This window comes from Moschus berezovskii, chromosome X, assembly GCF_049115385.1.
Source record: "Moschus berezovskii isolate FMDL1 chromosome X, NW_MosBer_1.0, whole genome shotgun sequence".
In the NCBI taxonomy this organism is placed as follows: Eukaryota; Metazoa; Chordata; class Mammalia; order Artiodactyla; family Moschidae; genus Moschus; species Moschus berezovskii.
The window spans coordinates 95,358,773-95,383,733 of NC_142488.1; the positions used below are offsets into that span (position 1 = coordinate 95,358,773).

A 24,961-nucleotide genomic window follows, 5' to 3' on the forward strand; every position below is an offset into this window, starting at 1 on the left:
TGACTTGGGATAACCTGAAAAATAAATGAGGTCCTTGAACAAAGCACAATAAAGGTACAATTAGTTAAACTGCTATTGTGGGGTCAAACAGAACAATTCAATTAAAAGACACAGTTGTTTGATTGAGAACATTCTTAATTTTATTTTCTTTAATTTTATAAAATACATTTTGTAAGATAAGTTTCTAAAAGTTTATCCTTTATGCGTGTTAAAATTGAAATTCTATATCAGAAATGAAGGAAACACTTTCAGTTGATTAACTCTCTTCGTATGTGTATATGTGTGTATGTATACATAGAAAGTTTTCAGGGAAGGGTTGGTTATTTGTTATATTATTAAATCAAAACAAAACACAAGGTATGGTTTACTTCACTTTCCTTGATCTTGATTGGTTTCTTACAGAACCTTTTCCATCTCCTCCCTATATGCAGCCTGGAAGCTTATATTGTATACTTTGCTGAAAACAAATATCAAGTGTTTTTTTGGTAACGATTTTACATCTCCTTAAATGTTGTTGAAACCACTTTGGGGGAGAAAACAAAACCACTCTTTACATCAAAAGAGCCGCCTACAGTCATACCCGTAAAATCTTTCCCTTAATAAAGACCAATTAGCTTTTTGTTTTTTAACCGAACATTAAAACCCAAACACAGAAAGGGAAGACTGAAACCTGGGAGCTATTTGGCTTTCAAACTCTTTCCCCTTTTCCTTTTCCATGGAACCTTACCAACAGAATAGCTAACAGCTGGGCATTTGGTTATGTGATCTGCACCAGGAGAGAATAACCTGTATGTTAAAACTGACTCTTTAACACACCAAGGTAACATTACTAAATCAAATTATCTCCCACCACCTAGAAAGGACAATCAGATAGGTTACTCAAACTGAGATTCAAATTCACCAAATCTGTTTCTGCAAAGAACAGACTCATTGGTCAAAAATCCCAATAGATGCAAGAACTAGCCAATTTTACATATCATTTATGTTGTTTAATGTCCAATTTTCATTTGTTAGAGAATCATAATCAAAGAATCATTCTCCAGACCTTTCTGGTACAACCCCAAACAAATGATAGACAAGCTGGAAAAATATGAAATGCGCATCATTCTGAAACAAATCAAGATCTTCAAATCACCTGCTATGACTGAATGGCTAATACCCCATGAAAAGAGCACCATTATGAAGATATGACAGAGGCCAAAGTACACAACTAATTAACAGAAAAAAGACATGCTATCCAAAGAGTTATCTATCCTGTGTCTTACCAGAGGGCTGGCCCAGGTTACACCATTAGCCACTAGAGACTGCTGCTCCTTAGGCCAGTCTTTTTTTTTTCATATGAACTAGTTTCTCTCTATCCTCAGCTCCTTGGAAACCACGGGGTTGTCATGGTAGCTGTTATCAGGGAGAAGGGAGTAAGAAGATGCTGACTACACCCTGTTTCTCTTCTCTAACGAGGTATAAGGCCAAGCACCCCCTTTGCCTACACAAACACTATGGTCCCTTATGATATAAGTAAGGTTGGCTGAGTTAGGGCTTATATAGTCCATCGCCATCGGGGTCAGTGCTCTCTTTCTATGGGCGAAAGATCCTTGCTTTGACCCCCTTCTCCCAGCTGCAATAGGTAGATTTGGGCAAATGCTCTTATTGTTTTGCTGGCATTCTTTTTTTTTCTTCTCTCTTCAGTGGTACTAGGGAGACTGGAGTGAGTTCTCGGTTTTGTACACCAAAGAGAATATATTTGGCTCCCAAGATGGCAACGGGGACAGGTGCCTCCCTTCTCTCTACCTGAACATCTTTCTTTCCACTTTGTTTTCATCAGTGGAAGTGCCCTTTGAGAAGAAAACACTTCCTGGTCCTCAGGAGATGCTTGAAAATTGAATGACAGCCTCCATTTCTTTGTGACTTGCAGTTGGGGAGTCACCATCTTTAAGCATTTCCCATTTCTAGCAGGAACCAGCTATGAAGCAAAATGACTAAAAGAGGCACGTAAGAGGGGAGAATCCGCAGAGACATTAATCACCGTGAGACTCTCCTTTCTTGTTACACTCGTCAAGTAAGAAGAGGGCCAGTCAGTGGCAAAGGCAAAGAGTTAACATGGGAGACACAGCACTGTAGGCTGTGTGGTTAGAGCCTCGCTATTAGAGAAAGGGAAATTTCTACAGGAGATCAGAACTTGGTGCCTCGGCCCATGAGTTTCAGGACAGCAAAGTTGTAGGTGGCAGCAATCATGAAGGTGAGCTGTAGGGAAGAGAAGAGAGAAGACTAGTGAGAGTAGAAAAGGCAGCTCTCTCTCTTCCAATTCTTTTGGGAATGAGGAAGGGTAGTAATAAAATCACAGGTAAATAAAGAAAAAAATATTCTGCACAAAGGAGCACATTCAGGCTTTTGCCCTATATACTTGACTAGAAGTCCTCCATGAGACAGGCCCAGAGAATCAACTCGACAAGGATTTTTTCCACACCTCTGCTCTGCCCAGCACTGAGTTTTCCTTAGGGAAGTGAACACTACCTGGGCTCTCTCATCATCATATCTGTATGTCTGAGTAACTTAGACTTCCTGTAGAGGCATAGCCCCACTGTGCAGCACAACCTTCTCCCACTTAATACAGACATTTATTTCACAAGATGAGGAACAACTCAACTCTAGAGAAAACCCTCAGCGGTGGGAGCCAGGAGCGCTGCAAGCTGATCCTGGGTAGATCAACACTTATTCAATACCCCGTGTTCTTAATAATGAAGGCATGACATTGACACTGTGCCATAACACCATCAATAATAACAATTCTAATAATATTAAGAGGTCCTTCCAGTATTTTCAGGAGAGTAACTAAATCCCTTGGAAGGCATCAAAGATGGATTCCTATTTATAGTATATAGAATTACAAGGTACAAAAAATCACATTTAGTAAGGTTTCAGTGTTCTTGTCACTGATATGACCAGGATGTGTTAAGAATTAACGATAATTTCTGACTGTAAAGCACTTGGCAATGTTACATGCTCTGTAAATGCTATATCTTATTATTCTTTTTTAAATTATGTATGTATGTATGTATTTGGCTGTGCCGGGTCTTAGTTGCAGTAAATGGGATCTTTGATCTTTGTTGCAGCTTGTAGAATCTTTAGTAACGGCATGCAAACTCTTAGTTGTGGCATGTGGTATCTAGTTACCTGATCAGGGATTGAACCCAGGTCCCTAGTGTTGGGAGTTCAGAGTCTTAGCCACTGAACCACCAGGTAAATCCCAGTATCTTATTTCTTGACCATGAATCTCTTTTCTCCTCTTCCCTCACATCACTTTGCTTGTTCCTATTTCATTTTTGAAAATTTTCTGCCTTGCCAACCCAAAGTAGAAGGATATAGTCTCTATACTCTGCCCTCTCTGCCCAGGAGCTTCTCTCCAGCATTTCAAGTTTAGAAGGAATCTATCTTTTTACCTTTCAGTATAGCTGTCTCCAAGCTATCCCAGGACCATTTATTTGCCAAGATCATTCAAAGACAACTCACCAGGGAAACCAGTGTGGCTGCAGCCCCCACAAATGCAGCAATAAACAGATGGAAGGTCATTTGGAACTGTAAGAAAATGCAAAAGAACTGGGTCTTGCAACAGCAAAAATAAACTGTGCTGTAGATTGTTAAGCGCAACTTTCAGAAGGTTTTTATATCTTTGTGTGTGTTAATTTGGCATCTGTAACTAACTTGTCACATCCCAGAGTATAAGCCTCCCACTCTTCCATGTACACATAGCACCCAGAACACAGAATACTCATAAAATAGTATAGTCCTCCCAAATAATCAACTGGTCCCCCACGGTTGTGCCTGGGATCCCAAAACATTTTGCTTTCAAAGAAATAGTTTACTGCCTTCTTCCTTCCTTTTATTCCCCTGCTGCATTTGTGCATAATATCCATTTTCAATAGAGTGTTTTCCCTTTTCAAATGTACTTTCTTTTTAAATGAGATTGAGAAGCTCCAAATGAAATGTGTGTTATAAAATCTATAAATATCTGTGCACAACTCATTTCCTTGATAAGTTTTTTAAGAATAAAAATGTTCACTTGGGGGATTTTGCCATTAAGCTCTATCTTTACCTAAAGCTACAAATTTATCTTTTAAGAGAGAAAGTCTTAGAATGGAAGGTTTTATCTGCTGTTTTTAGGAAATTAGATATTTTACCATGTGTATGCTCACTGGCTCAGGCGATACTTCATAGAAGGCAATCTGCTAACTCAAAACCCAGCAAAGAGAAACTGTAGTCCTTAAAATCCAAGATGGGTAGAAATGTCACAGTTTGGGCCATTTCATTGTTAAAAAAAAAAACCCAATGTCTCACTCACCTCAGCTGTTTTGCAGATGGACAGAAGGTTGGAGCCACACACCTTGCCAGGGAAAGCATTCCATGGGAGAACACCTAAGTAAGAGACAAATATCACAAGGTAAGCTTCACAGAGCTTTGGTGTTACCTGGAGAACTTCTTCCATCTTTAATCATCCTGGCTGAAAATTTGGGTCCTACTAATTATCCGGATTTTCTTTTCTAAAGATTTACTCAAAAAATAGAAGGTGGTATTGAACAGTTGCAAAATTTTCTGTTATTGAAATGGGCTGCTTCTGGTTTCAGAACAGCAGTCAACTAAGAAAGCAGTGCAAACAGCCAAGACAACTCCCACCACTGCCAACAAGTTTCCTTCTCAGGGAAGAAATCTCTCTGGTTTCAGTGGAGAGGGATTAACGAACTAAGATCCAAGCATCCATACTTCTTATTTCTCCCCATAATTACCACCCTCCTTAGCCTAAGAACCAAATATATCATGCTTCTATAGGGAGTAGGAAAGCCAAGCCACCCTAACTCACCATACATTCTGGCATCAGCACAGAGAGTGCCTATACTTGCAGAGGTCTTGCTGGGGGTGGCAATAGACTGGCAGGTGGTCCAGGTGTTGAAGTAAATGTATACAGGCACAGCAGAGCAGGCAAACACCAGGAGCCACACAACGGTCAGGGCATAGGTGATGCCCACAAACTAAAACAATCGACATGTAGTGGTTAGAAATCAATGTCAGCCTGCAGACATTGAAATGTAAACAAAGAGATCCTGGAATGGCATGTGCCAGACATGAAACCAGATTTCAGGGATCTCCACCAAATGAAATTAGTAAGTGGGGCGCCTCTGCCAAATGTCATTGGCAGTATCTTATCTACTAGAGAATTGGCCCCAAGTAATGACGGGGAGGGGGAGAATGGGTGGGGGTTGGAGTGAGGAGGACCCCTGGGTTAGAAAGGTTTCGGGAGATTGGACAGATAAGTTGTGAAGAAATCAAAAGAGATCTTGAAAGAAAGTCGTGCCATTTAAATGCCTTAGGCTGAGCTTCGAAAATGTCCCTTGTCAAAGGACTTTGGATCCCTAGTTATTGAACAAATCCAATAAGAGATTTCAATTTCCAATCCAAAAACCTTTCTAAGCCAACTGCTAGCCACAAAAGACAACAGCACAACCCCCAGATGTTCAGCCCCCAAATGGTCTTTAACTCTAGAGGCTGGAAACCAATGTGTACCTCACTAGAAGCATAATAGCCCTCTGACAGATAAGGCCTTAAACATGCAGATCTATGCTAATTCCCTCTGGGACCTTCAACAATGTAGGATCCCAGAATAGTATGGATTCCATCTCGGAGTAAATTACTTAATTTCTATGATCCACCCTCCTTCTCAGATCAGGAACCTATATCTCAATCCACTGAGTAGCATTTTAAATTCTTAGGCAATCAGATCTACTCTTGTTGTGGTCCCAGCTAGGAGGGGATCAAAGAGGTACCAGTAGATGGCTTAGAAATGGTCTGATTGTATAAAGCACCCCACAGAACTCAGGCTTTCCCTTTTGAGATGAAATTTTCTAGGGACCTTTTAAAAAGTGAGGCTAAGCCAGCTGGGCACCACGTTCTTCCTGACCTTCTCATTTGGCTGTAGCCATCAGGTCCTCACTCAGAAGCCAGGGCCCTAGAGAGGACCCAGCCTTGGGTGGGGATGAGGCCACAGACTCATGCCCAGTTGTCCCCCACCCCTTGTTATTGCCACAAAATCCTGAGGATGATCACCTTGTCGGGATGTCCTAGCCATTTTCCCAAACAATGACACACCCGCTCCAAAGAATGAGCTTGATGTTGGCCTCTGGAACCCCTCCCCTTCTGGCCCCCTGTTACCGTTGCACTCAGGCCCTTGCCGCAGATGGTGGTCTTGTAGTCGCCAAAGATCTGCCTGACTGCGCCGGTGGTGTAGAAGCCCTCGGCCAGCAGGAGGGCCCCATAAAGGAAGAAGAAAGAGGCAGTTCCATAGATGACATACTGGAAAGCATGGATCCTGTGTTAACAGATAACACAAAGCCAGAAAATCTTATGCATGGAGGACCTGGTTCCCTTGCTGAATAAGTCAGCTGGACTCTTGAGTAGGCTCCTAAACAAGACTAGGGATGCTTTAGGGGAATCCCTAGGTTCTTCCTCTAGGCTTCTACCTTGTACTTATTGAAGTAACTGGAGAAGGGAATGGCAACCCACTCCAGTAATCTTGCCTGGAGAATCCCATGGACAGAGGAGCCTGGTGGGCTACAGTCCATAGGGTCACAAAGAGTCGGACACGACTGAGCAACTAACACTTATTGAAGTAAAAGAACATGCTCCTCCCCCACATTTGGCTTACCCTGTGACCTGAAGAACTGGGGCCCTACTTTCCTTGGCCTGACCCTTCAGAGATGCTTCCTCAGAGGAGAGAGGAGCTAGGTAAGAAGGAAGACGGATGAAGGAAGTAGAGCCTAACTTGCTCTAGAAACAGGAGAGGCTTAGTATTGGGCCAGAGCACACTCAAGTGGTGTGGTGAAACGAGAGAAGCAGCCCCACTCTGTCCAATCAGTGTGCCTCCCACGAGTTCTCTGTATGGACCACTGCAGAGGCTCCAACTCAGTCCATGTTAACCCTACTGAGCAGAAATGAGAACATGTGAGACAAAGCAAGGGCGGGGTGGGGTGGGTGTGGTTAGGAGTGAGGTGGCAGGCAGGTAGACCTCCTCCCTTGAATGTGGCACTTCCCCTTCATTTAGGGCTTCAGATGTGCTATAGGTGGAATCTGCACACATATCAATGTGTGTATGTGGAATCTAGAAAAAATGGTACAGATGAACCTATTTGCAAGGCAGGAATAGAAACATAAATGTGTGGACATAGAGTGGGGGGAGGGAGGATAAATCAGGAGATTTGGATTGACATATATATACACTGTGTGTGTGCTAAGTCACTTCAGTCGTGTCCAACTCTTTGCAACACTATGGACCATAGCCCGCCAGGCTCTTCTGTCCATGGGGATTCTCTAGGCAAGAATACTAGAGTGGGTAGTGGGTAGTCACACCCTCCTCCAGGGGACTTTCCCAACCAAGAACCTTGGCAGGCAGGTTCTTTACCACTAACACCACCTGGGAAGCCCTATATATATATATATATATATATATATATATTCACTTTCACTATATATACACTACCATGTGTAAAATAGATAGCTAGTGGGAAGCTGCTCTATTAGTACAGAGAGCTCAACTTTGTGTTCTATGATGACCTAGATGGGTAGGATGGCGGGGGAGGGTAGGATGGCAGGGGAGGGTAGGATGGTGGGGAAGGGTAGGATGGAGGTCTAAGAAGGAGAGGATATGTGTATACATATAGCTGATTCACTTTGTTGTACAGCAGAAACTAACACAACATTGTAAAGCAACTATACCCCAATAAAAAATGTTCTTTAAAAAAGAAGGAAGACCCAGGAATTCTGTCTGGCTCCACACCAATCCCGTACTAGTCACTAAGGTACTGATGAGTTCTGTGTTTCCAAGATAGACAAGATTGGCGGGGGAGAGTAGATACTTACACATTGATAAGATACTCATAGTCCTGGTAGTTTTTGGAGAAATATGTCTCAATTAGCTTTTCTGTACCAGTGAGTGCTTCATGTCCGCAGCCACAGAATAGTGCCACCCCAAAGAAACATAATCCAGTGGCCACCAGGGAAGCGAAGGGGGCCCCTACGAGACATCTCGCACAGCACTCTAACAAGCCTGGAGAAAAAGGAGGGCGAACAGTCAGGGATGTACAATACACAGCTCATCACTCATCTCTCTGCCAGTCCAGCCAGGCCCCGTGCTCAAATGCATGGATGCAGGGGTGAAGGGGGGTCACCTCAGAGACCAAAAGCAGGACAATCTAGAACCTCCGAATTTTGGAAAGTGAGACTGACTCCCCCAAACCATATTTTGTTCTATTCTTGAAGATAAATCCTTACCTTGAATTCCCAAAATGTCCATGAGTTTTTGAATAATCAGTATTCAAGTAGGCCACTAGAAAGGTGATGCTCTCATTCCCGCCTTTCTTATCCTTCTGATTTGTTTGTTCTCGCCATTTATCAATTTTTATAGAGTACTTACTATGTGCCCAGCATTGTGTTAGGTATCATGTGGAGTGTGAACATATAAAAGACATAGACTCTGCCGTGGGGACATTTTTGTCTACAGAGGAGAATGAGCTAGGTAGACCTGATATTTTCAACCAACAGTTTCAGGCAACCTAGTAAATGGTTACAAAGGGTAAATGCCCTTCCAATTTCATAGAAATATTTATATTGTCAGACAACAGTTGACCCTTAAAGAGCATTTCAGGTGGGAAAACTCTGAAATTGCATGTTCCTGGGTATTTCTGAACCTTGTATTTGTGGCACAGAATGCTTGATTCTTCTTAGTCTGGATGTCTTGAGAGCAGTCTAAAGAAAGGAGGGAACTGGCAGAGGACAGGAGATGTTCATGGGAGGATGAATATAATTCGCAGTAGTAAACATACTTTGTGGACACTTTGCATGGCTGACTTGTCCGCCTATGCTGCAGTTTGACCAATGACCCCACCCTTAGTCCTACCCTGGAGTTCTGTCAAAACAACTACAAAGAGATGTTATACAAAGTCAACAAAGCATGAAATGTCTTTCTGGCATGACAAAACACACTAGGACCTGGGAATACAGGTGTCTTAAAATGCTGAGACTCTGAAATTCCCCAGATCTAGTACCCCAGGCCCCATGCAAGTGTTGCTGAGAAACAGGACGGCCACGTAAGAAGTCACAGGTTCTGAGAGTAGCTGTGTCCCAAGTACAAGCCCTGAGCGCTAAGGTGTCATGTGGAGTGAAACAACAAATACCCAGTAGATGATGAGAAAAGGCACCTTCTAACCTCTTGGCCACAACCCCAACAGGTGAAAGAAATGAAAATCTTCAGAAAAGAAGTTATATATACATGAATTTTATCCATCTATTCACATATCATATAGATATGATATATTAATTATTTTATATATTATATGCATTGTTGCTGTTCAGTCACTGTCATGTTCGACTCTTTGTGACCCCATGGACTGACACACGCCAGGCTTCCCTGTCCTTCACTATCTCCCAGAGTTTGCTCAGACACATGTCCATTGAGTTGATGATGCCATCCAACCATCTCATCCTCTGTCATATTCTTCTCCTTCTGCCCTTAATGTTTTCCAGCACCAGGGTCTTTTCCAATGAGTCATCTCTATGCATCAAGTGGCCAAAGTAATGGAGCTTCAGCATCAGTCCTTCCAACAAATATTCAGGGTTGATATACTATATGCATATATAAATTATTTGTGTGCATACACATGCACAAATAAATAGCAAATGTGCCAAGAAGCTGCTATTTTGGGAAAGCATGCTGAAACTCCTTACACAAATAAAATGCATTGTATTGACATTTAGATTTTTTTTAATGCCAGGGACCAGGAAAATCCTTTGCCTGACTCTCTTAATACTAGTACAGTTTCTTTTTAGCCCTTGGTGCTTGACCATCTGGTGATGTGCCTGAACTATGTCCATGTGAACAGATTCTGAAGGACCAAATTCTGTCATAAGAAAACTGAGGTAGAGGCATTTGTCTCTGTTCTCAGGGCCACAATGTGAGTGAGTCCTCTTACCCACTGTCCCCTAAAATGATAGCCCTTCCTTGGTGCTCAAAGAGCTTCTTCCTCAATATTCTTGTGTGTCAACCCAGAGATGAGGCACAGAAGCCCAAGCCAAGCAAAATAAGTAGCTAGCATTTGAAGCAGAACTGCATTTCCTCCCTTCTCTAAGAACTGAAGGCCTGCTGTCAGAAAACTTGGCCTCTATAGGAAGCAATCAGTTTGTAGCTTCGCTGCTCTAAGTGGAGGCAGCGTTTACTTAGTATGAATTGTGCTTGGTAAGAGTGCCTCATTAGAGCTGGCACATGGGGTGTGAGTGTGTGTGTGTGTGTGTGTGTTCCCACATGCACACACTTGTGCCAGAGCGGAGGCACATGCATGAATGCAAACATGCACATAAACACATATATAAACCAGAGAGAAAAACACAGCACTTGAAATTGATTATTGTTCTCAGGAAACATTCAGATATTGATCTTCCTCTTTCTTAACAGGTCAAGATACTATCTTGTAAGTCAAGAAAAGGAGCTTGGAAATAAACAGTGCTGCCATTTTCCTTCTCTGCCTATCCAAATCTTCCCCACACCCAAACTCTTAGAATCTTCTAGTAAAGAAGGTCTCTGAAGCCTGGGGGTAGAGGGAGGGGAAGGTGCATGACCCCACTGTTCCCTCTCTCCCCAGCATAGGGTCAGGGCTTGGACAGAACCCTCCGTAACTCCCCTGGACAAAGAAGCCTTGTTTTTTCCCTGAGATCTCAGGAGCCTCATTGGTATTCTGTAGGGCACTCCAGGCCTGGGGGTGGGAAGGGGGTCAGACCCAGGGAACAATGGAAGAACTGTTTGTTTAGCCCAGAGTAAGGAGAACCATCCTCCCTAGCAAGTGACCATCCTGTGCCCACTGACTCACCCCATCTTTTTTATCCTGGAAAGGGCTAAAATGGTGGTGCAGGTGAGATCAGGAATGAAAAAACTTGAACTGTTGCTAACGAAACAGAATTCCACTCTAAGTTTCAGCTGATGCCCCCTCCAGGGCTATAAAGATCAGGGGGGAAAGCCTTGTTAGTCTATCTGATCCCTGTATCATCCAAATAATCAGAGAGTATCATATATAGTGCTCTTACTGGATGATAAAGGGCTCAGCCTTGGGAGCAACTCTGAATCATCCACTGATATTCTTTCTTCTTCAATCCATTTTTCCTCCATTTTCTTAGAGCTCAAATAACTTAGCAACCCCTTTTCTGCTTTACTGTCACTCGAAGCAAGGTACAAGAAAGACCTAGGCTTTAATGAGTCTCTAACAAGGAGTTGAAATTAAATGGCCCTGAGTATATCTATCACTCTTCAGCTATAAATAGTTCAACAATATCAGCATAAGATGTCCATCTCTTCACATTGAAATGAAATGTTTCTTCTGGGGGCATTTAAGTTCAGCAGAAGTGAAGAATCTCCACCTGTCAGCCCAAGCGAAAAATCAAATTTTGGATTCCAACTGGGAAAAACTCAGAACATGCAAGAAATTGTGTCATCAAAGGAGTTTACAATCAAAACATTCTGAGAAAGGTTCATTGGGTTCCTTTTGATTTGGGGATCTGTGAACAATAACCTAAAGTCAAAGGGTCTCCATTTCAGAAAACTTCATGGTTGAAAAGGTGCTGTTTTGATTCAGGAAGGCCATGAGGGATTCTGCAGAAGCTCCTTGGCCTCTCAGAAGACATTCTTACATTTCCAGGCTAAGTATTAAGTGCAACATGGTAGAGTTGGCAGAAAAGAACTATATAGCAATAGTATTACCCAATGCAACTGAATTGAATTAAACCACCTGACCTTTTCTAAAGATTTTTATATAGATCATTTTTAAAGTCGTTACTGAATTGGCTATCATATATTGCTTCTATTTTATGTTTTTTTGGAGGTTTTGGCTCTTAGGGATGTGGGATCTTAGCTCCCTGACCAGGGATTGAATTTGCGCCCCCTGCATTGGAAGGCCAAGTCTTAACCACTGGACTACCAGGAAAGTCCTTAAACCACCTGACTTTGATGAGAGATCATACAGAAAAATAATGACCTTCCCCAGGGTTTTCCTTTCCATTCATTGGATTCAGTGCAATTATTAAGCATATGGCAATAACCTAGGTACTGTGTGAAACAAAAGGGAACTATAAGGCCCAGCCCCTTCCTTCAAAGACCTTTCAGTCTTGTTGGGGAGAACAAACATATCGGCAAATCAAAGACCAAAGCTACCTACAATCTAGTGTTAAAACGTGTATAACCAAGGCTGTGGGCAAAATGTAAGCAAAGGGGAAATATTCAGTGTTGGCTAGATGTATCTGCGAACTCCCCAAACTAATCAATCTGTGATAGAACTTCAAGTCCTTCTCATTAATGCTCTTTGCAGGAGTCTGACAAGGATCTACAGGACTGCTGTGACTCTCATCCAGATTTCTATCTATCCAAAGTACTGGGTTGATCCTGACTCTGTCTCTTTAAGCAGGAACCAAGAGCTCCCAAGCCCTCCCTCCTTTCCCATGCCCTAGGCACGCCTCAAGGACAAGCACCATGATGGAAATTCAATTTGAATCTGGGAACCCATCAAAGGGAGGAAAGGAAGGTCTTTCATCAAAAGGGATGATAGAAAGAGACCAATTGTGCCTTGCACAAATCCCGGCCTGTCCCTTGAATCCAGCTGACAAAAGGAGAGATAGAAGAACCCTATACAATAGAGCTAAACAACAGGCAGGCTCATTGAGTGAAAAACTGGCCTCATCACTCTAAGTCTCTAATCTGAGCTACAGTCTTACCCTCCTCCGAGAACCCACCCCTTAACCTCACCCCATGAACAGAGGCTCACTTGATCAGGACCTATTGCAGTTGACGGGGCCAAGATGCTAGAGCAGCTGTGACTGGTACCAGGAATGGATGGGGATGAATGGGTGGGTTCTAGGGGTAAAACAACAATCATCAGGAGGTGCCAGAGACAAAGACTTTTGCTTCTGGCTTTATCCAGATCAGACAAAGCCTTGCTTATAATCTTGTCTTTCCTACATGAAATCAGCACTTATACCATGTTCAAGTGCTGGAAAGAGGCTCTGTAGCCACTGGGGCATGAAAATCCAAGCTTGCTAGATAGTCAAGTCATGCAGACAAAATTAAATAAAAATGAATCTCAGCCTCCTCTTTGAAAACATATTATTATTACCATGGCAACAGCATCTGGACCACTTTGTTTCCTATATTCCCTACTCATCCCCCAAACACACACACTCACACATGCACACATGCATGGGTGCACACATGCATTGATGTATGCCGACTTGTACCCAAACACTGGGAGGCTGGGGTAGAGACTGGATTGTTAAACTCTATCCCTAACACGTTGTCCTTACTTTCCCACTTCTGGGAAAGTGAAAGAGAAGCAACTGGCACTAAGCTGATAGACAGCAGTTTCCATACTTCATTCCTTAGCCCAGTCTCCCACCACTTCCTCCTCTTCCCTTGGTTTCAGTGTGAAGCTGATCTAGGGAACCTTGTTCTCTTCCTTGGGATGTCACTGACTCCTTTCCAGAGCCCGAACTGGCAGAAAGCTCAGAGGCCAGTGCAGAGCTGCGTGATCACCTTTAGGACCATTTTTAAATAACCAAGGGGTTTTTGATGAGGGTTTGACACTGGGCAGGCCCTGATAGTGGGAAGGGAAGGGAAAGCTACTATATTCACCTGCCAAGGCTGCTGTTATCTTTCCCAATCAGTTTACTGCCCTAACTTGATGTTTTTTGGACCTGAAGTTCTGTGGGCAAGGAGGGCATTTCTACTGTTGCTTTCTTTCAACACCAAGAACCCTGGGGATGGTTTTCAAGGCTTCAAGGTAACACACAACAAGGGGAAAAGATGCCATTGGCTAGGGTTCTGCTTTCATGGGTTTGGAGACTGTATTTTCCCTCCAACCCATTTCTCAATGGTTTCTTGGGTCTATTTACTACTCAGAGAGATTTGAGAACGTAGTTCTAGTTGTCAGGTTATTGAGTAAATTTCTGGCTTTCCTAGCAGAGAGCCAGGGCAAGAGGCCCTTGAAGCAGAGCAGACCTTTCAATCTGCCTGGTTCTCCTCTGGCTCTGCCGGGCCGAGGTGAGGAGTAGGGTGGGGAAGGGTACATATGATCATTTTAGTCAGTGTCTCTAGGAAAAGTAAGTGAATATGCTGGTTTTCATCTGCTTTCTTTTTAGCTCCTGGCACTCTTGCAGCCTTCTTGCCATCATGATGGGATTCTGTTAGTCTTCAGGCATTTTGTAAAAACCTGGACCCCTGCTCTGCCTCCACACTTTTTGCCTGGGCTGCATTCACACTGTGAGCCAGCCAAAACTACACTGCTCAGCAAACAGCCACCTTTGGAGGGAAGCATCATAGTCTGGTTACCAGGGTAACAGCCACTGTTCTCAGACATCAGGCTTTGCAAGAGCCAATATTTTGCTATTCAGTAATGGCATTGTGTTGCTAAGCAGAGAATAATCAGCTACTGCTCTTTGGCTCTTTTCCAGTTCCATTGTTATCCTAAAGATTCATTTGGAACATCCCTTTCCCAAGTCGGGACAAGGTTTAATGAACTATCATGTCCCTTGTAAACCTTTTGTGTGAACACTACAGAACTCCCTGTTCCTCCTCATTTCCGATCCTACTTGATTCTCTGTGGTGGAGGTAGTGAGCTTCCTGTACCTGGGGATGATGAAGAAGAAGCTGTAGGAACATTGGAGAAGGGAATCCTGCACTGAGAATTAGCTCACACAGCTTCTAAAGTTCCTTCCAGTCCAATCCCAGATTCTATGATATAATTTGTCAAGTGCAATAGTTAAACAGCAACACACTCCCTGTCAGAAGCAGTAGCAGTTCGGTACTTTGCTAGAGGTGGTCTATTACTTACAAAGTATTTGAAATATCAATACTTTGCTATTGCATAACTGAGAACATAATGGCTACTCCATCACGTGCACCTAGCCCAAGTATGGCTCACCCTCAGAATAAGAGATCCCATACACAGTTTCGACCGTGCCCTCATCTGCAATAATCTTCCCTGGAGGAAATCATCCAGCCTCTGTAACAGGAAAATGTCCCTATGGTCACCTGATTTTTCCTGCCTTTTCCTCAGGGCTTTTACTCCCTGAGGAAGTAGTATTCAGCATCCTTCTTTACTCCTCTGTTTTTGATTCGCAACCTACCCAATCAGCTGCCCTGACTTCAGGTAAGGTTCTTGACATTATCTAGGACAGGAATTGAGTTCTTGCAATATTCACCTCTCATCTGGCCCCACTCGATTGGACAATTCTTACCCAAGTGCACAAAGTACGTGCAAAGAAAGCTCAACCACTTCAGGAAGAATAAGAGACAGTCTGTACATGCATCATTGTATAATAATTACTATTATTATTATTTACAACTGTTATAGAGTTTGCCCATTTTCAAAGGACTCCCACATATTATTTTTTATTTTTATAACCCTGAAAGTAGACAAAGCAATTATCATTATCCCTATTTTCCAGATAATAATTCATAGCAACCTACCCAATGTCACCAAGTTCATAAGTAGCAGATCTGGGATTCGAACCTCATTATGTTCACTTCTAGTCCAGTGTTTGTGCCTTCTTAATTATCCTGCCTGAATACATGCATCAAGAGCTCTCGCAGTGTTTCAGGATGGAACAACCTAAAAACTAGTGCTAGCCTAATATAATTGAAAACCCATCTCCGTGGATGTTTTTGGAACCTTCTGGGTAATACATTTGATGGTGAATACACAGGACAGTTGATTCTCATTTCATTTAAGACACATTCAAGCTGTTGCTCTTGTTTTGCCAAATGTGAGCAATGTCTACACGTTTCTGTGGACTCCTGTATGGACAAAAATCCTTGTGCTCTGTACATCTTGCACTGAGTGGACACTACAAGAGACCAGAAGTGTAGCTTCTCTCTACGGACATGCCCTCAGGACTCAACCAAGTCAGCAAGAGCCCTAAGGTCCCAGTAGCCTTCTTGTCATAGCAGGGATTTAGAACCTGAGTCATGCCCTCAGGAGGGCTAAGTCTGTAATATTTGCTAGATATGGTCACCCATACGTGTGCATGCGTGCGCACACACACAGCCCTACCCATATCTCTTCCTTATGGTAAAGCCATTGAGGACTTTATTTTCATTGCCTGAACTTGAGATCGGCCTCCTCAGCCATGACCAAGCCTGAATCCATGTCACCCAATTTCATTCTGATGCCCCACAGGGTCCAAATTTTGTTTCAAGCAAGCAGTCATTTTGTACAGCTGAGAGCCAGCCAACACTAGTTGCCTCCAGCAGAACCAAGGATGTCAGCTGACCAGGCCATTACCAGTACATGGGGGCCAGGGGAAAAGAGAAGGCAGAGGGAAGTAAGGGGGTAGGAGGACACATGACCACATCCAGCCCTCCAGACACTCTCTTCAAGGACCTGTGGGACTCTCCATGTGCTGCTGGAGTCCTTTGGCAATAAAGCATCATTCTCAGTACAGCAGAGAAGGAGTTAATCTAATTGCATGCTAAGGAATGAAAAAGAAAACAAGTGCCAGAACACAATTCATTTCAACCATTAGAAACTCTGAACCCCAAAGTTCTTGCAAATTCCTATGTTCTGGCTTGAATCTTCCAATCTAAAGTTTTTGAAACTCACCCATGTCTTTGGGACTCTGACTCCAATGGTAGCCGGCTGGCTAGTCTGTTTGTTCAGCTGGAAGGATCCTGGTCTCTCCAGTCTCCTTCTTCGGTCCTTTACTTTTTCTCTCTGAGTATCTTTGTCCTCTTCTCCTGCAATGAAAAGGGCTTTCTGATTGACAGCCAACCCCCTTAAAGGGACAGGCCCACTTTCCTCCTCCTCTCCTCCTCCCTTTCTCCTCCCCTTGTCCCCACCTCCTCAGGATACTCCCTTCTCTAAGACCTCCATCTTCTCTTTCTGCTTTTCAGTGCCAGTTGTCTTTTTTCCTTTTTTCTTTCCCCCCTCCCCTAAGGCTTGCCTATGTGGAATTTCACTTTGCTGCAGAGACATCTGGAAATGTGGTTTGGGGGTGGAAATAAAAGAAAGAGGTCCTGCAAGCCTCCAACTGATCCTTGGGTCTATTTTGGTGTGAGATGTGGCAGCATAAGTGTCGGAGGCCATGAAGGTGGTAGCCCTGGTGAGGCAGTCAGTGTCAAAACCCTAGATGTGATCTAGTCCTTCTAACTCTGCCCCAACACCACCCCTCACTCCTAGCTGCCCTTGACCCTATCCACCTTTACCCTCCCCCACCACTCTTTAGAAAATAAGACCTTCTCCCTACTCCTCCCATTCCAGTTTTAGAAATACAATAGAGAAAAAAAAATTGTCTTTTAAAAATAATTTCTTCCAAATGCTTCTTGGTTTCAACTGAATGAGGGCAAAACACAAGCTGTTGATTCCTCGAACAGATTTTGACCAAACTGGAGAAAGCTAGAATTGTAATCATTTTATAGACAGGATAACGGAGACCCAGGGAGGGGGCAAGAAGACATGCTCTGCAGGTTCACAGAACAGGCTACAGAAAAGGTGAGAGTTGGGGATGTGGGTGATTTCCATGGAAGGTAACTGACTTTGACAGAAGAACACAATCTGGGAATTAGGTAGTCAATACCCCACCCTCAGAATAGAGTGTCATGAGAGAGCTGTATCCAGGGTGATGCAAGGCAAGGAGTGGGTTGAGGTAAAGCCATGGTTGTCAGTGAGGGTGGAGGGAAGGGGAAAGAAATACGGTCCTTGCTTCAGAGAAAGAAGCATGAAGAAAAATAGCCAAATAGAGGAAATAATAATATACAAAACCTAATAATAATTATTTCTAAAGACTGTGAAGGTATTTGAGTGCCCAGGACTAGGTGGGATTCACGTATGGAAGGTTTTCTGAAAGAACTGAATCTTAACCAATGTCTATCAAACTGCTTGTTTGTGTTCCCTAGCCCTTCAGGAGCCTCAGAGAGACACAAGTCTCTTGACTTTAAGGTCTGCATCCTCCCATGGATACAGAGGAAAAGGCCATCCTCCCATGGCCTTTGAGGAAACTGGTTGACATATAAGTGGAGGATTGCCCTACAACTCCAAGGAAGTAAGGTATGCCCTTCCTTCCTAATTTTCCCCATGGCTTTGCCTTGGGGTAAGAAAGGAGAGGAAGGAGGTATTGAGCAGAGCCTAGAATCTTTCTATGAGGGGAGAGAGGCAAAATTGTGTCTTACAGTTTTCTCTTTGAGTTGAGACCTTGGTCACGTTTCTGGCTTGGGCTCTGCTGTTAGGAAATGGGTGAGTCTTCTGTAGATGCCTCTGTGGGTACCCCAGGTTCCTGAGTCCTGCCATAGTTGAGCAGAGGATCTAGAACTTTAAAGCCTCTGCTCTTATACCAGCCCCAAGGAGAAAGGATTCCTGTAAATGCTGCTCCTTTGGCAGAACCGTATAATAGTGGTTTTCCGGAGCAGGCCAGACTAAGGCCATACGACTGATGGCAGACGGTCCCAGGATCTCTGACCTCACCAGCCCTGTTCTCCAGCCATGGACTCTTCCTGCTGTGGGACTGTGCCAACAATTAACTTCTGGATGGTTGTTGTCAAGAGAACGGCCCTGGAGGAGAGGGAGGACCAAAAGCAAGAAGTCACCAAATGTGTGCCCTTCGCTTCTCAGATGGCAGGAGCTGAGTCCAAACTTCAAGGCCTCTGATGATATGATGAGGGAGATGGTTTTTCACATCTTGAATAGGTGAGACACTTCTACATGCGAGGGAAATCACTCAGCCTGGGCATCTCACAAATCTGCTCCTGGACTCCTACCAGCAGCCCTGGGGACTGCTAAGCTATTGGGAAGAAAAGATGTGCTCCTGATAAATGCACAGAGACCTATTTTTCAACTACATTCCCCTTAATACACATTTCTCTTCTCCTTTCCTTCAACTCTCTTGCCTCACTATTCATTCTGTCTTCTCCCCAGGTCTCACTCTCTCAGTGTCTGTCTCTCCAGCTCTGTCACCGCTTCTATCTCTCTCTTTTGCTCACCACACTCCTTGATGGAGCACGTCTTCCTGTGTCTCCCTTGTTCTTATGCCTGGGATGGTAAAGGGGCTCAGGCGGGTGACTGTGTCATGTTCCCTGTCCCCAGTGCCTTAAGGTCCCCAGCTCTCCAGGATCTAGTATATCACAGTGGCTCTGTAGGGCCTGAAACTCTACCTCAGCTGCCATTCACCACTCTTCTCCTGAGTCTTTCCCACAGCTCTTATAGGGTTTTTTCCCTCCATCCACAAGTGGGCTTTTTTTTTTTTTTTATCTATCCAACTCCACATATTTCTGTGATTTTGTTTCCAAAGGTTCTTCAGGCAAAATGTTCTCCAGAGTCCAGCTGGATCCCTGGCAGTGCCCAGGGATTCCCCTAGAGGGCAATACCAGTCTTCTTGGTGGTAGCTTGCCGCCTGCACTGGGTGCCTGTGGGAACAATATAGGATTGTATGAAACTCATAAACAGTTTGCTTCATGCACTTCTGATGGTACCTCCAAAGATCTGAGCCTCCTTGATCATCGCTTGCTTCAGTCATGCTGCTTTAATGCAAATAACTCCAAATGCTTAGATAAAATATCCCCCCTCTGCTGTGTGATCACACAGTACCAGATTCTTGAAAGCCATGGGGCAAGAGGGTTCTCTTTTCTCCATTATACAAACCAAACTCTGAAATTTAGGGAATTCCAGTGAATTTCTCCCAGTAAAGTAAATAAGGGCTCAAGTACCCAATCTGGTGAGCCACTTCTCCATGTCCACATAAAAGATCATAAAGGGGAACAGAGAAGGCACGGTATCAGTGAAAGATTGAACTCACCTACTAACACTGGGGCTTCTGGAGCTGAGGTTTTGCTTCTCTCCAAGATAATGTCTTCCCAGACCAAATTTTAAAAGGCTAGTGGCTTATTCTTACAGCTTTTCTGGCCCTGGCACAGAGGCTGCTTGGCAGGCAATATATCCTATGCACTTGTGGCTGGGCTTCCCTGGTGGCTCAGCAGTAAAGAATTCACCTTTCTCCTGCAGGAGATGCAGGTTCAATCCCTGGATCAGGAAGATCCCCTGGAGAAAGAAATGGCAACCCACTCCAGTATTCTTGCCTGGGAAATTCCGTGGACAGAGGAGCCTGGCAGGCTACAGTCCGTGGGGTCCTAAGAGCCAGACACGACTGAGCAACTAAACAACAACAAAAGTACCTGCGACTAGAACTTTCCACACCCAACTTCATGCTGATTGGCTTGACCTTTCCTTTCTGGCCAAGAGAACTGAGGGCCAGAGATGTCACATATATTGAGCTGGCATGGAGTGGGAGGAAATGGGGGGGGATGAGCTGAATGTGCATTTGTGAGGGGGAGATGCCCATGGCTTAGGATACAGTGAAGGGCAGTCTGGAAGCCAGAACAGTCAGATGAATAAACTCAGGAAATGAGTGTCTGGGGAGCATCAAACAGCTACTGGCGACATGGAGAAATCAGTTGTCCACATAATCCACCTTCACGAACATGAAAACTCACCCAGTCTTGGCACAGTGGTCCCTGCAGAGTGCTGTACGTTTGATACAATCTCTGAGTGCAGCAGAAACACAACTACTATCCTTGGCTGTCAGACACTCACCTAACTTCTGAGGATGAATGTTATTTGTTACAGTTCGCTGATGGGGTACAGACACAGCTCTCCCAACGCCACCCAGGAAGCAACGGACAGAGCCACTTCTAGAGAATGACTCTCCAAACTCTGATAGCCTTAGAAGTTGCTTGGAAAATTGTTTTGCTCCAAAAAGATGTCTGCACCGAAAGCCTCTGGCCTGAATAAGAACAGCCAGGGGGAACATTGACAGGTTTCCGGATGCTATGGCTGAAGTCTCCAACCCTTTGTACTTCACAGGCTAAGCAGAGGGCCCACGTTAGAACTCCAGGCAGGACAAGTTACGTGAACTTTGTAGATCAGTGGGATTCAAAATCAATCACTGGGGATTAGTTAATACTAAGAACTTTCTTCTACTTGTTAGGTGTGATGATAGCATGGTTGTCGTTTAGTCGCTCAGCCATGTCCAACTCTTTGTGACCGCAAGGACTGTAGCCCGCCAAGCTTCTCGGTCCATGGGGATTCTCCAGGCAAGAATACTGGAACGGATTGCCATGCCCTCCTCCAGGGAATCTTTCTGACCCAAGAATTGAACTTGTGCCTCCTGCATTGCGGGTGGATTCTTTACCATTGAGCCACCAGGGAAGTCCCTAATAGCATGGTAATTATGTTTTGGGAAAGAATCTTTTAGCAGTTAGAGATGCATAGCGAGATACTTACAGGTGAAATGTCATGATGCTTGGGATTCTTTTCCTCCCCCACAAAATTTAGTTAGATGAAATAACATTGGCTAAATGCTGAAAACTACTGAAGCTGGGTGATGGGGACATGGAGGTTTATTATACTATTTTCTCTACTTTGTGTATGGTTAAACTTGAGATCAGAAAAGAGGAGTCATTATGGTTAAGATTGAAACAAACTCAGGAAAAATAAGAGAACATTTTCAAGAGTGATCTCTGCTATTCCTGGGAGGATTCACATAACCTGATGAGAGTAAGAGGGAGACTTTTCACCATGCATCTTTGTGAGATGGGAATTTGCACAATCAGCCTTTGGTATCCTCCGGTTCACAACCTTGGATTCAACCACTGTGAATGGTTGAATACATGGGTGTGGAAACCGTGGATACTAGGGGCTGAGGGCTGACTGTGAGACTGGGGCATTCACAGATTTTGGTATCTATGTGGGTCCTAGAACCAGTCACCCGCAAATACCAAAGGACAATTGTAATTATATGCATGCCTTAGTGTTTCTATTGAAAATCTCATTTGAAATGTGCTTCATGCTGATTGAGGGACAGCAGTCTGCAAGCTCCATTGATGCTAAGAGATCACAAGAGAGAAGTCCTCACCATGACAAGTTGGCCAGCCCCCACTCCCCCCCACACACCCAAGCTGCCTGTGTTTCCAAAACACTGACCTATTCCAAAACATGGGCTGCCTCCAGCCACAGGAAAGGACCCCCAGGAACCCCTTCTAAGGCACAGTTGGAGAAGAGAGAAAGATTACTCTTGCCTGCTCCCCGTGGGAAGAGAAGACGTGAACCCTTGAATGAGAGAAAGTTCCTCAGGCCAAGAGGCCACTCCCTCGCCTTCCAGAGGAACAAGGCCTGTCCTTGCCTCTCTGCTGGCCCCAAGAACAGTGAGGCATATGCCTGCCGTGGAAGTCACCCCCTCAGGCAGATTCTCAGGCTTCCTCCTTTAAAAGTTGCTGCCCAGGATGCCAGAAATATGATTCTGCCCCCTCCATCATCATCATCATCATCATCAAAGTTGACTGCCCCTTCAGAGAAGCCAGGCCATGTTGACTGCCCCTTCAGCCCTGGCTGCTTGGCTGGTTCAAAGGAGTCAACACCACCTGTAACAACAGAGGTGGGCTGTACCAACACCTCAACCCAAAGCCTCGCTCCTGTGGAGCATATTGTCTACCCTCAAGGCTAGGATGCCTTCCTTAAGGAACTGTGCCAGCATCCAGGATGGAGAGGAAGGGGAGCCTCAGTTATCCCTGCTAAGAACATAGTCTGCAAAGAGTGAAAGTGTTAGGCACTCAGTTGTGTCTGACTCTTTGCAACACCATGCACTGTAGCCCACCAGGCTCTTCTGCCCCTAGGATTCTCCAGGCAAGAATACTGGAGTGGGTTGTCATGCCCTCCTTCAGGGGATCTTCCTGACCCCGGGATCCAACTGGGGTCTCCTGCATTGCAGGCAGCTTCTTTACTGTCTGAGCCACCAGGGATCTGTGCTTCCTACATACTCCAGGTAAGCACAGATCATGGGGCCAGAACTTAGAGAAGATGCCTCACACAGGGAGACCTGCCTGCTCCAGCTGAGGCTTGCTTTCCACTTCCCCCTCCCCATCCCTGGCTAAGCCTGGGCAGCTGCTCTCCCCAACAGCATGGGCTCCTCCTGCCACTGAGTAGCATATGGCAGGCGCTGGGCCATGGGGAGCCCCCACCCCCTAACCACTCTCCAACCCCCCCCCCCCACTTAGCAACTCCATTGCTCTGGGATTTTCTGTGACAACTGGGAGGGCCCAGGGGCACAGGGCCCTGGAGCTGAGGCTGTGTGCAGGCTCTGTGGCGCTTCTGCCCCTCCCCCAGTCCCCAAAGCAGGGAGGTTTTTTTTAATTTATTTATTTTTAGTGAAGTCGCTCAGTCGTGTCCAACTTTTTGCGACACCATGGACTGAAGCCTACCAGGCTCCTCCATCCACGGAATTTTCCAGGCAAGTATTGGAGTGGGTTGCCATTTCCTTGTGCTGGTTTCTGCCCTACATCAACATGAATCAGCCATAGGTATGTGTGCATCCCCAGCAGGGAGGGGTTAATGCACTCCTCCATCCTGCCTTGCCCCTTCCTAGGCTGTAGGTACCCTGGCCCTTGGAGGGAACCAAGTTCTTTTTTTAAGTACAGTTAGTCCAAAACCATAAAGTCTAAAAAGCAATTTCCCCAGAGGACCCTCCAGAGAGGGTTTTACATGCTCCTTGGGTTATCCTTGAAAATCCTTCAAATTTTCTAAAGCGCTGCAATTATTTCCGCAGGCTGAATCCAGCAGTTCTTGGAAGAGTTTCAAAGGATAGAGTGGCAGCAGCTTCCTTTAGCCTCTGCTTCCTCCCTGCAGCACAAACCTTCAGGAAGGAAAGCAAATCCTCCCTGGTTTGTCCTCTCTACCCTGGCTATACTGCAGCTGCCCAGCCACAGAAGCTCTGTTCAATGCTCAACCCGGGGAGACACCCTCCAAGGAGCTGGCTTAAAGAGTGCCACTGAGCCTACGCTGCAAGCCTAGAGAGCCAGCCAATAGGGCTCTTCATTCTGGGGCAAGAGCTCCCCAGCTGTCCTCAAATTTCCTCCGAGAAGGATCATGAAATTAGCTGGGGGATGCTGGGGGTGGGTTGGCTGTCCCAATTAAATCTCAGTTTGGAGAACGTGGCTAGTCCTGGGAGTAGCAGTCCTCTCTATGTTAATAACTAAACAAGAAGGAAGTTAATAGAATTGCAGCATGAAGGATTTTAGCAAGATACCGAGGAGGCCTTCCAGATGATTGGAGCACTCTAGTCATAGAGAGCCGATTAATAATATAGACTCTGAAGTCAGACACACCTGGGCTTTAGTAGCAGCTTTACCAAATACCAGTTCTGTGACTTTGGGCAATTGAACCTCTCTGGGTTTCCAATTTTTCATTCCAAAAATGTACAGTAATAATAGTGAGTTATTGAGAAGATTACACAAAATAATGAACGTCAAATAATTACCACAGTGCCTATGCTAAAGTGTAATAATAACAATGATAACCAGGAGAGGTGACAGATTATTTTTGGAAGTGTTTAATAAGCATTAAGCAAACAAAGTCCGAACTTAGATGATCTCTAGAACCAACACCTTTCAGATCCAGGATTCCTAGACTTCCCTGGAACCTGTTCATCTTTTAAATGGACTCAAGGAACTATGTTGAGAAGAAATACTGAGATTCACTCAACAATTCAGCCACGTGCTCCCGTAGGTATGATCCTCACCAAGATGGTCAACTGTCTTCATTTGCCAAAAAGCAAGAGGTTTCCCAATATGTGGAAATTTCCATGTTAACCTTGGGTAAACCCCAGGCAAACCAAGACAAGTTGGTCAACCTACATCAGCACTCGCACCCATGCATGGCCATAAGCATGATCCTTGAAGCAGTTCCCTCGAAGGCTGTGCAAAACAGCCTGTGTCAATTTCCCAATGCTGAAGCTGCCGAATAGAAAATTCCAAAAGCTCCCCAACCTACTTTCCTCTACTGTCTAACATATCATGCCCAGGCAAGTAAGCTTGCCAGATAAAATACTCGACGCCTAGTTAAATTTGAAT

At 44.6% G+C, this 24,961-nt stretch overlaps 1 protein-coding gene across 2 annotated transcripts; it reads right to left on the bottom strand.

The window, feature by feature from the left end:
- Positions 1-190: 190 nt before the first annotated feature.
- PLP1 (proteolipid protein 1) lies at positions 191-16,808 on the bottom strand. Of its 2 annotated transcripts, none has more exons than XM_055438308.2 (7): positions 16,674-16,808; positions 7,903-8,089; positions 6,199-6,355; positions 4,853-5,021; positions 4,337-4,410; positions 3,508-3,573; positions 191-2,241 (listed from the first exon to the last, which is right to left on the bottom strand). In XM_055438308.2, the coding sequence occupies exons 1-7, from the start codon at positions 16,675-16,677 to the stop codon at positions 2,170-2,172; spliced, it is 729 nt and encodes a 242-aa protein (XP_055294283.1). In that variant the 5' UTR covers positions 16,678-16,808; the 3' UTR covers positions 191-2,169. The 2 variants fall into 2 exon arrangements, with proteins under 2 accessions (XP_055294283.1, XP_055294282.1); XM_055438307.2 differs by having other exon boundaries at positions 6,094-6,355.
- Positions 16,809-24,961: the final 8,153 nt, after the last annotated feature.